Source organism: Ovis aries, chromosome 23 (assembly GCF_016772045.2).
Source record: "Ovis aries strain OAR_USU_Benz2616 breed Rambouillet chromosome 23, ARS-UI_Ramb_v3.0, whole genome shotgun sequence".
NCBI lineage: Eukaryota > Metazoa > Chordata > Mammalia > Artiodactyla > Bovidae > Ovis > Ovis aries.
Genome location: NC_056076.1, coordinates 33,789,894 through 33,807,862, shown reverse-complemented (window position 1 = coordinate 33,807,862; position 17,969 = coordinate 33,789,894). Strand labels below are relative to the sequence as shown.

Sequence of the window (17,969 nt, the reverse complement as noted above, 5' to 3'; positions counted from 1 at the left end):
ACATATATATATACATACATATATATATATATATATATTTATGTTTACAAGTATATGTGAAACTAGGAGCAAGTCTGAAAGGACACATGCCAGACTCTTAGAGGGTGTCCTCTGGACCCTGGGGTTTGCAGGTCATCTCCTCAATTTCTACTTCACACATCTTCGAATTTTTTTAAACAATGAAACTTATTACTCTTATAGTCAAAAAGCAAGTGGGAAATGAATGTTTAATAAACTCATAAGAAATCCATTTTAAACAGATCAGGCCTTCTCCCTGCACACTGCTGGGCTGTGCTAGGGGCACTGGCCCTTCTCCCCATCCCCCCTGCCCCCCCCCCCCCCACCGTAGGGGTCGGGTCTTCTGCCGTCTACTGCTTCCCACTGTAGTGAGGCTATGGGATGCTTTCTGAGGATGATTTTTGGGCTCTGGTGATCAGACTGGGATCTGGTGGATTGAACAGAGAAATCCCAGTAATAACTGTGTATAGAGAAGCCTTGAGTGGGAGGCCACGAAAATGCTGTCTGGGAAGATTCCCCAAACACCCACCTGCTGATGGCGAACTCTATGAGTTTGTTCAGCTGGCCTCGATCGAGTCCCTGCTGTTGGCTAAGTACACTCCACCCCTGAGCCTGCACAGGTGAGGGGAGCGAGTGCTTCGCTGAGCAGCTCAGTGGCGGGAGGGGCCATTTTTTTTGTTTTTTTTTTTGTTTTTTTATAATTAAGTTTATTTATTTTTAACTGAAGAATAAATGCTTTACAATATTGTGTTGGTTTCCACCATATATCAACATGAATCAGCCATAGGTATACATAATGTCCCCTCCCTCCTGAACCTCCCTCCTACCTCCCTCCTCCTCCCACCCCTCTACATTGTCACAGAGCCCCAGTTTGAGTTCCCTGAGTCATATAGCAGATTCCTGTTGGCTATCTATTTTACATATGGTAATATATATGTTTCCGTGTTATTATCTCTGTACTTGTTTTGGTTTTTTAATTTTTCCTTTTTGGTCACACTGTAATGTATGCAGGATCACAATTCCCCGACCAGCAATCAAACCCAGGCCCCCCTGCAGTGGGACCACCTAGTCCTAACCACTGGACCACTGGGGAAATCCCCTGGAGTCGTCACTTTTTTTCCAACGGGAAGGAGGTGGTCAGCGTGAGAAGGACACAAGTAACAAAGCATATAAAGTACAACTGTATGGGTGTCTGGTGACTAGAGGGAAAAGTTCTTTCTGTGGTTGGAGGTTTTGTTTGTTTGGGGTTTTTTGATCATGATAACTGTCTAGATGGATTTGAGGTAATTATGACCTCAGCTGGCACATCCCCTGTGTAGCTGAGCGATCCGTGGGGCCTCACGCCCTGTCCAGCGGCCTGTCTTATAGCCGGGAAGGGGGTTCCTTACATGGGGAGAACCAGAGCCACACAAGATAGCGATGTGTTGGCCCAGGTGGTCAGGGTCCCTTCTTACTCTCAAAGCTTGAGTTTTTCTCCCAGAGATGGTGAGCATTCCCTGGGTGCAGCCAGGGTGGAGAGCATTGATCCAACCTGACTTACTTGTCGGACCAGGGATCACCTTCTTTATCCCCTCTTGGTCCTAAATCGGGGAGCGCTGTCCCTGCTGGTGCCCACTACCTGACACTGGATTTGGGGCCAAGCTGCTGCCCTGGGCCACCCCATAAGGGAATTACTCTGAGCCAAAGGGTCCAGGATGACCCTGCCCTGGCCTCACTGGTCAGCAGGGACATCCATGAGTCCAGTGTCCACTATGATGAGGCTCCACTGCCAGGACTTCCACTGTGACCAGCCCTGGGTACTAGGTGACTTACACCACCGTCAACCATTAGCCCAAACAAGAAGTGAATTATTCGGTCCATGTAGGTAAATCTAGGTAGACAAACACATCATGTATTGGCATTTCCTTGCCCCGGCAGAGTCCAGCCTTCAAAGGATAATATTCTAAAATGAGCCTGGGGGCTTTAGGGAGGCTGACTCACCTATGAGAGTTGAATGTGAACCACATCAGCCTCAAAAGTGTTGGTGGTCAGTGTGGAAGGACCCAGATGATAGTTGTCAGACAACACGGGGACCCTGAATTCTGAGGACTCAGCCATCCATGTAGTGATGTCGACGCAGAATGCTTGGGCTGTTATTGAATGTCTGCTTGGTTAATAAGGGGGCATGTTGTTTTGGTCCAAGACTGAGTATTCCTCATCAGTCATTAAAATATGCAAAGACCTCTGCTTGTTAACTGTTCCCAATGGTTAGGAGTCTGCACAGTCATGGACTTGGTTTATGAGGCAGCCACCTATTGTTAGCCGTCCCTTCCATTTGGGGCTTTCTGAGCATAGAAGGCAAGGGAAGAGGTTCTTACACAGCCTGGAAGGATGTAGCCGGGTGTTAGGGGGCAGAGATGAGTGATCACCACAGGGCAGGCCCTTTGTGGCAGGAAGGGCAGGGATCACATCTTTGTTTTCTTGGTGCCATATAACAATTTTTTTTAAACTTTTTATTTTATATTGGAGTATAGCTGATTAACACTGTGATACGCTGGTAGACAGCATATCCACCAGCCATACATATATACGTATATATGGGTCTCAGCCAAACATATCCACGTATCCATTCTCCCCCAGACTCCCCTCCCATCCAAGCTGCCACGTAACACTGAGCCGAGTTCCCTGTGCTATTTCGCGGATCCTTGTTGGTTATCCATTTTAAATATAGCAGTGTGTACATGCATATGATGGTTTCTTTATAAGGAACCGTGGTAGTTCTTTCCAAGCTCTATATGTGCATCTTAAAGAGTATATAGCTTGGTTCTGTTCATGAAGATGGGAGGCACGTTTGCTGAATTTAAAGGAACAGTTGGGCATTTGAGTTTTTGCATTTTTTTCCCTTTAAGGAATCCAGACCTTAAGAGTGCCTCTGTGTGTGTGAGAGAGAGAAAGAGAGAATTTATAGCTGTTCAACTCATGAAGAGAATCTCTGATTTAATATCTTTTAGAAAACAAATCCTTATAAATACATAGAAAGATGTATTCTAATTTGATGATTTTTCAAAGAGCATGCTGGGTGTGGCTTTTAGATTAGGAAATTGTCAGATTGTGTGCTTGTGGGAATGGACCTAGTTTTCCAGGGTGAACCTCCAGGTCTGAATGCTGGACAGGAGCCTCTGAGCCTCAGGGTACCCTACAGGGCTTCATGTGTCCTCTGTGGGTTCACTTGGCGTTCGCAACTGGAGGACTGGCCTCCCCATTTTAGAGCTGGGAGGAGGGGCAGCCCCAAATGCCAGAAGAGCTCAAGGGATTGTTAATGGAATTCCCTGCTGATGGTCCCACGGATTCCCCCTTGAATATGAGCCCTTGAGGAGACAGGAGTCAAGCCGGGGTCAGCTTTGTGGTCCCAACAGGCCAGGCTCGCTGTTGGTGTGGTCAGAAGTGTGGGCAGAATGCACTTGCTAGGCCTTTCCTGCAACCTTGGTGGTATCTTTGCTGCCCAGGGCTGACCACAGGGCTTCCTGGTTGACCTCTGTCAGGATGATTGTAGGAACGGAGATCTTGAAGCTGTACGGTCATTGCAGTCACCCTGGTTGCAGGTTGAGCCAAACATCAAATATCTGTTTACCCGTCACCTGATTTTGACGGAATTTGTTGGAATTTTTCAGGGTCCGAAACCCATACACTTATTTCTGCCTGTGAATAGGTTGTCTAATGACAGTCTAGAGATTCATACCTAAAATAATATTTCACTTTTTATTTAAAAACTCAGAACATTATCCAGAAGTAGACAGAGTAAATTATCATTTTAATCACATGCCCATTGGAGAAGATGTTGGTATTAAGTGAGAAGCAGCACAGAAGTGTGGGGGCGCTAGTTTTATAGGTGGCCGTTGCATCAGCACATGTGACACCAAGCTAGTTCTGCTTGGAAGGAGGGGTAGGAGTGGAGGAGCACGTGTCACCGGTTGACTCAGGCCCAGGGTGTTTGGAGTGACAGCATAGACACTGGCTGGGGTTGGAGGAGCTGCCAGGGCTAAGAGAGCCAAGCTGACCCCATCAACTGAGTGGGGAGGGTTATGGGTCAGGGTGCAGCCTCAGTGTCAGGAACTGGAGTGATAATGAAAACCCAGGAGCTCCTAGTCATGAACTGTTCTGTACCATGGACTTTATGTCTCTCTCTTAGTTTTTCTCATCTCCCCATTTCATAGATGAGGAGACTGAGGCTCAAGGATTAAGAAGTTTTCTAAGGTCCCAAAGCTTCCAGACTCCAGGATTGAAATCTATCTGCCCCAGCACACATGCTGCTTGTAGCATCACACCGTCCCTTGGGTGGGGAGCGTGGTGACGCCTATCTCTGGGAGCTCTGGTGGGTGGGACTGGGACTAACTAGGCCCCCATCCCAGCCTGCAGCTCCATTCCAGCCAGACCTGGCACCCGGAAGAACTGCACCTCAGTAGATGAAGTGGACCCTTCCTTCAACCACAGGGTCACAGGGGTCCTGGTGAGCCGAGTCCCCGGACTCATGGGGCTGCATAGAGAGGTCCTGCTTGCTCAAGAATCGGGTTCCTTTCAAATCCCCACCTATAAAATCAGTTCCCCACCCCTCAGTTAAGACCAGTGTCTCCCCAAGGCCATTGCCTCCAGTCTGGCTGACTGTTGGAAATCTGGCAACATTAGAGAAATGGAAATTCAGTGTAAGTTAACTGTGGAATAAAACTGCATATCTTACAAAAGGTCAGCATGTCGTGAAGACACTGAAGGTGATGTCGGAGTGCTTCCAGTTCTCACACGTGGACAGAGAAGGGTCACTGGAGAGAAAAGCAGGGAGAACATGCTGAGTGTTTTAGAAAGGACTTGATGTCAAAATATGAAGACGGGACTTGCCTGGTGGTCCAGTGGCTAAGATGCCACACTCCCAATGCAGGCGGCCCGGTCAGGGAACTAGATCCTGAATGCCACCTTAAAGATCAGAGATCCCATATGCTGCAACTAAGACCCGACATAGCCAAATAAATAAATACTTTTTAAAAAGATGAAGACAGGCTCTGAGAAAATCAATGAAGCCCTCAAATGGTTTGCAGAAATGACCTTTCTTATTTAATATGTGAAACAAAAAGGTAGCCACATGGTTGGTCAGAAACAATACACACGGAACAAAGCAAAAAACATTTCATTTTTTTTCTTTATGACAAATTAGACCGTGGTTATAATTGCATGTCCATTTTAAAGGCGATCAGCCCTGGGTATTCTTTGGAAGGAAGGATGCTAAAGCTGAAACTCCAGTACTTTGGCCACCTCATGCGAAGAGTTGACTCATTGGAAAAGATTCTGATGCTGGGAGGGATTGGGGGCAGGAGGAGAAGGGGACGACAGAGGATGAGATGGCTGGATGGCATCACAGAATTGATGGACATGAGTTTAAGTGAACTCCAGGAGTTGGTGATGGACAGGGAGGCCTGGCGTGCTGTGATTCATGGGGTCATAAAGAGTCGGACAAGACTGAATGACTGAACTGAACTGAACCTAACTGTTGTCAAGTGACTATAAAATAGACTTATCCTTCTAATTTTAGTCCTTTCCAAGGTAAAGACTGAATCAGATTTTTTTCTGATCACTACCACCCCCCACCATCAGCCAAATCAGCCTATTTTACTATGAAGTGATGGTCTTTGTTCAAATGGATTTACTGTGAAATTGCCAACCATCACCCAGCCTGGTCCCTGTGTCAGATATTCTGAGTTATCTAGGACCCATTCTTATTTCAGTTGGACAAAAGAAGATCAAGGAGGTTTGGACAGGTGGTCTTCAGTTCTTTAGCATCTGGAAAGCATTTGTGTTTTGCCTAGTTATGTCCTGATGTATATTCTTAATGGTCGCTGAGAAATTCTCCCGGGGGAATGATGTCATCTGTGTTTCTAGTTGCTTTTGAAATCGTGGCCAACCAGAGACCGTAAGTTTTGCTTGTTTGGTTTTGTTTCTCATCTTTTGGCTGTGCCACAAGGCGTGTGGGACCTTAACTTTACAAACAGGGATGGAACCTGAGTCCCCTGCATTGGCAGCATGGAGTCTTACCTACTCGACCACCAGGGAAGTCCCTGAGACCATAAGTTTTATTTATTGCCTCCTAATGATTTTGATATTTTATTTAGTGTGGTTTTAAAAGTTAATATTTATCAGCTAAAGCTGGTTCAGACCACTGATATTTCAATAATTAACAGTATTTTAATACTAAAAACATTTCTAACGCTTTAGAAAAAGTGCACTCAGTACCAGTGGGCTTCCCAGGTGGCTCGGTGGTAAAGAATCTGCCTGCCAGTGCAGGAGATGCGAGTTAGGTCCCTGGGTCAGGAAGATCCGCTGGAGGAGGAAAAGACAACCCATTCCATTATTCTTGCCTAGAGAATCCCATGGACAGAAGAGCCTGGAGGGCTACAGTCCATGGGGTCTCAAAAGAGTGGGACACGACTTAGCCACTGAGCACACACTTACACACACAGTACCAAAATTATATGCAGTAAGAGGCACCTTGTCCGGTTTTGTTATTTGGCAGCATAAAATGTCTCCGTCACGTCTTGTTTCTTCCCAGGGAGAACATCAGGATTCAGCAAGGCAAGATGGGCTTGGCATTCAGGGTACAGTCTGGGAGTATGACAGCCTCTTAAAGACACCTTTCATTTGATTTTTTTTTTTAACGGACTTTATTTTTTAGAGCAGTTTTAGCTTTATGGAAATTCCTGATCCATTTCATGACGCAGTTTTAACACCTAGATTTTTTTTTTTTTTTTCCTCTCTCTGCAGACGTCGCCTCATCTCCCAGCGATCATCCTTGGAGACCCTGGAAGACATTGAGGAGAATGCCCCTCTACGGAGGTCAGTTTTTCTGGTTGCGTTTATGTGTATGTGAATGGCCTGCAATACAAGAAGGAGGCCAAAGTTTCCTTTTCCTTTCCAGGTCTTGATTTACAGAATTAAATTCTAAAAATGACAATCTGATCCCCAGACTCAGTTTGGAAACCCCAACCCTTTGGAATATTAGAACGATTTCATGGCTGTGAAATCCCAACCGTGTACCAGAATAGCCCAGTTCGCGTGTGAATTCGGGTGCTATGACCCTTTCTTTTTGAAAATTGTTGCTGGATGGAGAAGAACGTGTCCCTGCTCTGGCTTTCCCAGAGGGAACACAGGCATTGCAGTCTCTGACTTGGTTAACAAGGGCCACTAAGTTCCTCCACGGTCAGGTTCTGGGGACAAGGTTAAGACAGCTATGAGTGCTCCCTCAGGGCTTAAAGTGTTCTGTTTCTCCCTCTGGATTAGAAAAGTGCTTTCAAGGCATCTTTTTTGGGGGGGCCGGTGGGCAACAGCAGTTGCGGAGCTGTGCCTGGCTTCTGACTGGCAGCTCTCCTTCCTGTCCTCTGTGCTCAGTTCCCCCACCCTCCTGGAGTGCAGGGGACCCACACCACGTTTCCCTCAGTCCTCACTGAAGCCCCAGCTGGGCTGGCCAGTGGAGGAGCAGCTGAGGGAAGACGGGGGCAGGGCCAGGGGGTGGGCAGGTAGGATGGTGTGCTGCGGGTTTATGGGGGATGCTGGCAGGCTGAGATGGAGGGAGAGTGTCTCCCTGGAGCCGGCCCCTTCCCTGCACGGAGCCTCACTCCCAGGCCACAGGTCATGTCCACAGACCACCTGGTTATAAAGCGTAGAGCATAGACAGGCCTGGGATCTGCTCCAAAGCATCCATGACTGTGAGTCTCATCACCGACATCATTCTGAACAGAAAGTCAGGGCCAGACAGTCCGGTTTCCACTTCTGAGGGCTTTTTGAAAACATCCAAGGGACTTCCCTCCTGGTTCTGTGGCTAAGACTCCATGCTCCCAATGCATGGGGGCCCAGGTTTGATACACAACTAAGCCCTGGCACGGCCAAACAAATAGTAAATAAAATAAATATTGAAAAAAGAAAATGTTCATAACTTCCGGGGCCACGTTAGGCTGATGGCGTGTGGCTGTGATCCATGTGGCCCAGGGGCAAGTGTTCTCCTGTCAGTCTCTGTTAAGTGGCCCAAGTTAATCAGCAAATGTAGAGGAGAAACGTCTTCAGGTGGCACCGAGTGGCTTCAGCATTTGAGCACAATTGATGCCCATCAGTGAACAGAACTGCAAAGGCCCTGGAGTTTGGAGAGGCTGCAGGGAGCATGGTCATTCGAGCAAGGTGGTACCTGTGACCAAGGAAACCAGGTTTAAAAAAAATCTCAGGCTCTAAATGTCACCTCCGTAGGGATTCCTGTGGTAGAGAGGGGGCGGAGGAGGACCCGGGTGCCGTATTCCTGGTCCGATGCCCCATCACCCCTGTACCCTCTCTCAGCATCGCCCAGGCTCATCCTTTGTCCTCTGGCTCTCAGGCCTATGATGCCACAAACGGTCAGAGTAAAGATAGAATGGCTGATTTGCCTTAACTGTAAATTCATCCAGCTTCTACTTACAGAGTGCTGTACTTAATTTCCAACAAATGTTGTGTAAATATAAAGTTTAAAAAATAAGTCAAAATCAAGGGAGTTGGGCAGTCTAAGAAGTTTAGATTTTCCCTAGTGGACTTCCTTTAATTAAAAAATTTCTGATGTTTACCATAGAAACAGACATAGACATCAAACTCATGGTTATTGCAGGAGGTTGTCTTGTTCATGTCCAACTCTTTTGACTATAGCTGCCAGGCTCCTCTGTCCATGGGATTTCCCAGGCAAGAGTACTGGAGTGGGTTACCATTTCCAACTCCAGGGGATCTTCCTGACCCAAGGATTGAACCCATTGGCAGGCAGATTCTTTACCACCGAGCCAGCAAGGAAGCCCCAGAGTGGGTAGGGGAGGGATAAATTAGGAATTTGGGATTAGCAGATACAAACAACCATGTATAAAATCAACAACAAGATCCTATTGTAAAGCACAGGGAACTGTTGTCAGTATTCTGTAATGAGCCACAATTGAAAAGAATAAATACACACACACACAGATACATATGTGAATCACTTTGCCATATACCAGAAACCAACACACAGTTGTAAATCAACTATACTTCGATAAAAATTTCTGATATGTACTTAGAATCTTGTTCCTAAGAGATAAAAGTCACAGAAGGGGCAATAGTTTGGGAGTCAGGGGATTTGAATTTTTGGCCCCATTTTTATACTAACTGCTTGGAGAAGGAAATGGCAACCCACTCCAGTATTCTTGCCTGGAGAATCCCATGGACGGAGGAGCTTGGTGGACTACAGTCCACTGGTCACAAAGAGTCGGACATGGCTGAGAGACTTCACTTTCACTTTACAGGGCTTTGGAAACTCATTTACTTATGCTGAGGCCTCCGTTTTCCCACCTGTAAAATGGAAGGGACAAATTGACTGATCTCTGAGGTTCTTACCAGCCTTTCCATTCTGTGAAATGAATGTACCAGTAATGACGCCAAAGTGTTTTGGGAACTGCGGGGGCGGAAGGCTATTAGCCCAACTTGCTTTCAAAGTCAGCACTCAGAACAAACTGCTCAAAGGCATCTATTAAAAACCTTTTGCATAATTAGGTGTATCCTGTAATCAGTGCTAACAAGAAAGAGCTAATCTTTCATTAAATTAGTTTTTAATTTAATTCTATCCTAATTTAATTTTGCATCACTTAAAATGTATGGTTTTAAGTGGGTATTTACATATTAATGCAGGCAGCTTTGAAATTAGTTTCTTCCTTGCTTAACCTGCTTAAACCTGAGTGCTCAGTCTTCCGGTTTCCCTGGCAATTGTTGCCAATGCCACAGTTCTCTTAAAGTGTTTCTTAGGTTGGGGGTGGTGATAGCTGAAGGCTTTAAAAACACACACACACAAGACAACAAACAGCTTGCAATTCCAAGGGCTAGACCATTAGCATTGTTGTTGCGTAGTCACTCAGTCGTGTCCAGCTCTTTTGTGATCCCATGGACTACAGTGGGTCAGGCTCCTTCGACGTGTCCACGGAATTTCCCAGGCAAGAACACTGGAGCAGGTTGCCATTTTCTTCTCCAGAGGGATTTTCCTGACCCAGAGATCTAACCCGCTTCTCCTGCATTGTCAGGCAGATTCTTTACCACTGAGCCACCAGGGAAGTCCCTTTGCAGTTAGAATTGTATGCTAATATAGAAATAAAGCACCTCTTCAGTTATCTTTTTGGGCCTTTCCCAGGTGGAGCTAATGGTAAAGAACCCACCTGCCAATACAGAGACGTAAGAGACACAGTTTCGATCCCTGTGTTGGGAAGATCCCCTGGAGTAGGAAATGGCAACCCACTCCAATATTCTTGCCTGGAGAATCCCATGGACAGAGAAGCCTGGCGGGCTCCAGTCTGTAGAGTCACAAAGAGTTGGACACGACTGAAGCGACTTGGCACTCAATTATCTTTTTAAAAGTTTTGCTTTTCTCTTGCACATCACAAGTTAGTTTCTTGTATCCGCCTTGAACTCCAAGACTTGAGCATTAGCCGTGAGAGCGTTTAGATTGGGATTTTCCACATTGTCTGGTGGTTACCTGGTCTCCCGGAAATAAGAACCTAGGCTGTCTGTTAGGTGTCCAGAAAAATCTCTGTTTGGCTACCGCAGGTGTGGCAGCCATCACCACCAGCCCTGTCTCCAGCCTGTCTGGGTTGAGGTGTGCCGTCTGCTGTACCATTCAGTAATTACCAGTGCCAACGCACACCAGTGGCCTTTTGCCAACTTCCAGCTCCAGCTGAAGACTGAAAGATTTTGTGTCTAAATCCGAGGGTAACAGCACCTCTTTCTGCAGGCATGGAGACTGGTTCATAGGAGGGCGTCATCACAGTGCAGCTTTTAGCCCACTGCCCTCATCTAGAGTCGGGGGCCTGGAAACTCTGCATCTGGTTAGGGGCAGTGGGGGAGGGGGGCGGGGGCACAGGGTAAGCGTGTAAGGTTGCTCCTGAACGCCTGTCTAGAAACCCGTGGAAGCAAGCATTTATGCCTTCAAGGACCCTCCTCTCTCCAGTGACTACATATTTCTAGAACTTTCTGCCATGTGTGAGAGAGACAGTGGGGGACCTTGAGTGGCCTGCAGACTCTAACAGTCATTCTGGGGGTAGAACTGAGACCCTTCAAGGTGCTGGGTGTGCTTCCGAGTGCGGCCTTGAGAAGGCAGAGTGAGGCTGTAGCTCCTTGGACCCCAGGAAGGCTGGATCTGGGTTTGGAAGCTCAGAGTGGGGAGTGGGACCAGTGAGTATCTTTCCTGATTTAAACCCTTCCTGAGGTCCACAGGAAGCATCTATAGCATCCCCTCAGGTAGGGCACTGCCTGTCTTTAAAAAAATCTATTTAAAAACCAAGAAATCAGGACCCTTAATAAAGGCTGCAGGTTTTTTTTGTTTTTTTTTTTTTATACTTTTTTTGGCCACATCACACAGTGAGTGGGATCTTAGTTCCCCAACCGGGGATCAGATCCCCCACACCGTATGCATTGGAAGCTCAGAGCCTTAATCACTAGACCATCAGGGAAGTCCCAGGACTACAGTTTTAAGAATATAGGAAGAAAATAGTAACAAAATATGCACCCTTTGTAGTTAAGTTTTAATAATAATCACAACACTTGAAATGTGTATATGAATATTTACCTGTGTGTACATATGGGCCTTCCCTGGTAGCTCAGACAGTAAAGAATCCACCTGCAATGCAGGAGACCTGGGTTTGATCCCTGAGTCGGGAAGATCCCCTGGAGAAGGGAATGGTTACCCACTCCAGTACTATTGGCTGGAGAAACAGAGGAGCCTGACAGGCTACAGCCCACGGGGTCCCAAAGAGTGGGTTTCCCTGACTGCTCAGATGGTAAGGAGTTCACCTTCAAGGCCAGAGACCCAGGTTTGAGCCCTGGGTTGGGAAGATCCTCTAGAGAAGGGAATGGCTACCCACTCCAGTATTCTTGCCTGGAGAATTCCATGGACAGAGGAGCCTGGTGGGCTACAGTTCATGGGGGGGTTCCAAAGAGTCAGACACAACTGAGCGACTAACACACGCACATATGTATGGACATGAACGTGTGTATTTGAACGTATCCCTTGACAGCATATGAAGCTCTTATAGAAATCTTCATGTGTAATTGTCACAAGAGCTGCAGGGGATATTACTAGTGATCGATCTCTAGGGTTGGTAGTGAGTTGGGATGGTTGCTGGCAGGGCCACTCGGGCTGTGGCCATGAGCTGTGGACACTTCATTCCAGTGAAGTGGGCATGACTGGCAGGGGATCTTCCTGCCTCTAGACCCAATGCCCAGGGAACCCCCCTTTCCTGAGGAAAGTCACCAGATACGCTACCATGTCATTGCTTTGACCACTCATTCACTTCACTGTATTTTTTCCAAGATAAATTATATTTTAAGGTGCTGTTTCTATGGGAAAAACATAAATAATTTTCAGTGCTCCCTAGGAAGCAGCTTCTAGGAAGACTGGCCCTTCCTGGAGGGCAGGTAAGGGGGTTTCAGGGGAATGTACACCCTGAGGTTCTAGACCGAGGCTGTCCCCTAATTTCCCTTCAGGCCCCTGCCTGCGTGCATGCTACGTTGCTTTTGTCATATCCGACTCTTTGCAACCCCCTGGGCTGTAGCCCACCAGGCTCCATTCCAGGGCAGCCATTCCCTTCTCCAGGGGATCTTTCCAACCCAGGGATCAAACCCATGTCTCTTAATGTCTCCTGTATTAACAGGTGGGTTCTTTGCCATTAGTACCACTTGAGAAGCCCGCGTCAGGCCTCCGAGGGAGAGTAAAGATCAGAGCTGAGGGGCAGGTGTGTGTGACTCTGAACATTCCTTAATCCCTTGCCCCCCAAAGGGCCCCCACACCCCACTGCCTTCAGCTTTACCTCCTGTTTGGGTCACCTTGCTGTTCTCTTACCTGAAGCCTCCAAGTTCAGAACTGACTGAACTCAGGTGACAGCCCAGCTCAGACACTCAGTGTGGCTTTGGAAACCTGGGCACCACTTCTTGACACGTCTGATCCCAGAAACCAGCCCTCGGGGTCTATGGTCAGAAAGGTTTAAGTAAACAAAAAATCTTGACAGCAAAAACCCAACTGGAGAGGACGTTGCTCCCTTTCTCAAGACAAGACCAAACTTCAGATTGTCATTTGTTGGGATTTTGCTTTTTATCCTAGCTGTTATTGCAGTTACGTGTCTAATTTTACCAGGTAGCTTTGAAAAAATATATACATAAATAAAACCTTTCTGTTCTGTTTTTCCTGCAGTGCATGTTCATGCCATATATTCTAGGGAAAATTAATTAGAATCCAAGTCAATTTGTTCAACAAATATGTATTTAAAATTTATCTAAAAAAACAAAAACAAACAGCCACTAGCCAGGTCTCTGATTCCCATTCAAAGTAAAGCTGTGACTTCCAAGCATAGCCTAGTTGAGTGTTGAGGCAGTAGTCCAGGTGATTCAAGCCAGAGTCCTGCTATAGCAGAAAATGATTTGGGGTTGTTTTTAAATTGAATTTGCCAGTGTTTTTCTCTGCCTCTGAATTCGTTGAATTTGCAGTTTTCCGTTCCTGATACCTGTGTTGATACGGGAGGATTCTTTTTAAGATGACAGAAACGAATAATGTCTTTGGAATCCATGTAGGTTATGTTATTGCAATTGAGGGCAATAGTTTTCATTAGCTGGCTCTTCAGAGCCATATAAATTATTATCAGTATTATCAAGGAAGTTGTCTGTCTTTTGGGTTGGTTTTTTTTTGTTGTTGTTGTTTGTTTTTTTAAGCTTCCTCGCTTCCAGCCGCAAGGTCCTCGTTATCCTTGGGGTGACTCAAACCTTTTATCTGGTCTTTCCTTCCTGTCTTTGTGTAGAGATGTCTCAGCTATCTAGGACCGACTGACTGTTTTTGAAATGGCTTTGTTTTTCAGATGTCGAACTCTCTCAGGTTCGCCCAGACCAAAGAACTTTAAGAAGATTCATTTTATCAAGAATATGCGGCAGCATGATACCAGGAATGGCAGGTACCGTACTGACAGAAGCTTTGGGAGGGGGCTGGTCCCGTAGGGCAGGGAAGGGGGGACGCTTTGCATGGCCAAACCTCACGGAGTGAAGCCCACTGTAAAGATGAACATGATCTCATGTAACCTTCCCAAACAGACCATTCTTTCCACCCCTCTCCCACCAGAATCATGCAAAGAAGTCTGTAGAAAATGCTGCTCTCTAATGGTAACCCAAGGCTTGGTTTTTTTAGACTAAAACTGAATTTTCAATAGTACTGAAATATATTTTTATTAGGAAACTTTGAACAGAAAAACAGTTGAGTTTTTTTGGCGAGGGTTTGTCATCGTTTCTTTTTCTGCTTTGTTGGATTTTGTTTTCTGTTTTCACCAGGGCTCTGTGCTCTGGTCAGTGAATATTCTGCTAGATCTTGGGCCTAAAGTCGGGTTTGGCTCTCTCTCTCTCTGATGATGTTCATTAAGAGAGGAGGATCCTGATTTTGCCAGCAGATTCGTCCCGGGCGCCAGTTCAGACTCCTGGGCCAGCTGACGTCTGGGAGCATGTGTTTCTCCAGCAAAGAGTTGCTCTTCGGGAAAGCGCTGTTAAATGAAAATTATGGTTAACATGTATATGTTGTTGTTGTCCAGTCGCTCAGTCATGTCCGACTCTTTGCGACCCCATGGACTGTAGCACACTGGGTTTCCCTGTCCTTTAACATTTCCCGGAGGTTCCTCAAACTCACATCCATTGAGTCAGTGATGCCATCCAACTATCTTATCCTCTGTCGCCCCCTTCTTCTCCCGCCTTCAATCTTTCCCAGCAGCAGGGCCTTTTCTAATGAGTCAGCTCTTTGCATCAGGTGGCCAGAGTATTGGAGCTTCAGTTTCAGCATCAGCACTTCCAGTGAATACTCAGGGTTGGTTTCCTTTAGGATTGACTGGTTTGATCTCCTTGCAATGGAAAGAACTTGCAATATGATCTTGGCATTAAAACTGTCCTGGTGACAAGTGGACATGAATCTTTGTTGCCAGCATAGATTATGATTGAATGGTGAAGCCTATTAATGGCAGCCTCACGGTAGTGCTAGGAATAGGGCTCTAAGGCCTCTTGGGATCCCCGAAGCTCTGTTCCCTGGGGGTCACTCCTCCTCTCTGATCTGTGACCTAGATCGTAGCTAGAGACACGTCCCAGAGTGGAGTTCCTGCCACAAGACCATTTCACTTAATCTCCTCCTGATTTTCAGAAGCTCATATGGGCCCCACTAATTTTTTCTAACCTATACCAAATGAAGATTGCTAAAAACTTAGACTCATGGCATGATTAAGGCCCAGCATCACTATAATTTAGTGTAAAATACACTGTACAATCTGAATAACTAACACTAACGATTACAGTGTGTGAAGACTTCTTTTCTTGAAGTTTTTAAACCTCTCTTGAATAAAGAACATAATTTTATAGCTAGTCAACAATTTCAGAATGGCACGATTGAATTCTCCCGTCAAATAATTTTTACGTAGTCAGTATGCATTCCTATTTTAAGTACAAAGCTTTTAGTTAAAATGAACCCAACAGTCATCCGTGAAATAGAACACACTCTGGGTTTCTTTCTCCCACCCTGACTTCACTGTCACAATTACTGTGCCTTATGCATTTAACCACCGTGCTTTTCTTTTCTGTTGTGGCTTTTACTTACTGAATCTGAACCTTACTTGTACCATTTTTAGTATAAATTACTCATCATTTATTTATGTTGGTGTTTTTGTTCATAATCTCTTGAACCATAAACAAACATATAAAACCATGAGTTCCTAAATAAAATCAATGACAAAGCCAAAAAGTGGGCCAAATTAATAGTATTCCCTGCTTTTCAATGCTGTCGAGGATACAGAGTCAGATAATCACCTGGCATGGTTTGCAGTGAGTGTTGTATTAGTCGCTCAGTCGTGTCTGACTCTTTGCAACCCCGTGGACTGTAGCCCGCCAGGCTGCTCTGTCCATGGAATTCTCCAAGCAAGAATATTGGAATGGGTAGCCATTCCCTTCTCCAAGGGATCTTCCCAACCCAAGGATTGAACCCGGGTCTGCTGCACTGCAGCCAGATTCTTTACTGTCTGAGCCACCAGGGAAGCAGTGAAGGGATGTAGTTAAAAGATTTGAACTAATGGGATCACCAGTGTCTAGCATATTTGGAAGCTGCCTTTCCGGGCACACTTTTGACCCAGAAACAACAGAAATAGCCCAGAAAGCATGCAGTTGCTGGTAGTCTCGCTGGGGAATTTTCAGACAGGACCAGGAAGACTTTTAGCTCATCTGAAGATCTAGGAACTGGAATTTCGGGCAGGAAAGCAAGCCCTCAGCACTGGCTATAGGCTGAGATGACAGCTGGTCATACCTGACTAAGTGAGAACTGCTTTTTATGTGCCAGCGAAGATGAAAGGACTGGAGATGCACTCTTTCCGACCTCCAGCTGATTTATTAGCAGGGACGGACCGTTCTTAGACAGATGAAAGGAAGAACTCAGGAGGACACCAGAAAGAGCCTAGAATTTCCGAGGTGACAGAAGGAAATTGTGGTCAAGAGCTGATAAGTGGGAGGAGAAGATCCAGCCTTTTGAGAAGGTCGAGGAGAGGTCTCCATTGCAGCTGAGCAGCAGGCAGAACATATCCTGCTGGAGGTGGCCGGGGCAGGGCTGAGCTCAGGGCAGCGGTGCTGGGTACCAGGGGGCCTGGGTGTGCTCTAAGGAGGGAGGGACTGGGAAGATGGCTGGTGAGGGGCGGGTGGTGGGTCTCTGATACCCCACCTCAGGCATGCTGGGCACACATACACCACCACACCTACTGCTTCTCGCAGTCCAGCGTTGGAGCCTCCCGACTCAGGTTCCTGCCATGTTGGGAGGAAAGAGGCTTTGCCAAGACGCCTGGAGATGGTCATTAAAGAACTCAAAGGGGGACTAGGATCCAGTGATTAAGACTCCACGCTTCCAATGCAAAAGACGAGGGTTCAGTCCCTGGCTGGGGAACTAAGATCCCACGCGCTGCACAGCAAGTGCATGCTCAGTTGTGCCCAGCACTGCAACCCCATGAGCTGTAGCCCACCAGGCTCCTCTGTCCGTGGGACTTTCCTGGCAAGGATTCTGGAGTGGGTTGGCATGTCCTTCTCCAGAAATGACATGAAGTCTTTAAAACAACTGTTCGCACATGTGTGAACAAACTATATGTTTTGGTAGAAAGGAGTCCAGGGCCCTGTGTCCTGGCATCTGGAGAGGACCCTTGAACATTCTGAGGATGGTCAGTGGGGACTGGGAGCTGCCGCTTGGTTAGTAGAGAAGAGCCAGTCAGCGTGCACTCTCATCTGCATGAGGAAGTTAACTGGAAGTGAAGACAGATCTCGGCCCTCAGGGAGGAGACACCCTTGAAAATAACGAACATTATGAGGCCAAGCAGGTGCCAACAGATAGAGCCAGGTAGAGCTAGGGCATCAGAATGGAAGGTGAGCGTGAAGACTGAAGACCAGCCACCGGCCAAAGACACGTTCATGTCCAGTGACCCTCGTGGTCCTGTTAGGACAGGACCTCTCCTCTGGGCACTTCCAGCCTCAGGACTCAAAATGTTTGAGAGCAATGGGAGACAAGAGCCATGGCTTCAGGTGGGCATCACCCTCCCCCAAACATTATTTCACATCCTTTTGAAGTCATCTGGTTTTCGAATGTCTGCCTTGAACACAGTCAATGGCTGCCACGTGCACTGGAAGTACTCCCTTCCTGGGTCTGCCATGGGAATTATTGCCTTATGCGCAGGCAAAGAAATACTTTTTTGCAGTGCGTGGACCTGTCTGTCTCGTCCGTTGACAGAAATTTTCAAAGAGACTTAAAAGATATGAGATAGTGGACAGAGATGTGTGCCAGAGGGTTCTCTCTCTAAAGTACGAACTCAGTAGGAAAAACAAAAATATGAAAGATTCCAACGCCTTTCATCTGCTTTGTAAAGTAAGATGTT

At 46.6% G+C, this 17,969-nt stretch overlaps 1 protein-coding gene across 1 annotated transcript in view; it reads left to right on the top strand.

Moving 5' to 3' along the window:
- Nucleotides 1-17,969, top strand: part of CABLES1 (Cdk5 and Abl enzyme substrate 1) — a 102,776-nt gene that overhangs the window by 40,349 nt on the left and 44,458 nt on the right. Inside the window, exons 2-3 of the mRNA XM_015103631.4 lie at nucleotides 6,802-6,873; nucleotides 13,905-13,997. Coding sequence (XP_014959117.3) covers nucleotides 6,802-6,873; nucleotides 13,905-13,997 — 165 coding nt within the window. The remainder of the gene's footprint in view (nucleotides 1-6,801; nucleotides 6,874-13,904; nucleotides 13,998-17,969) is intronic.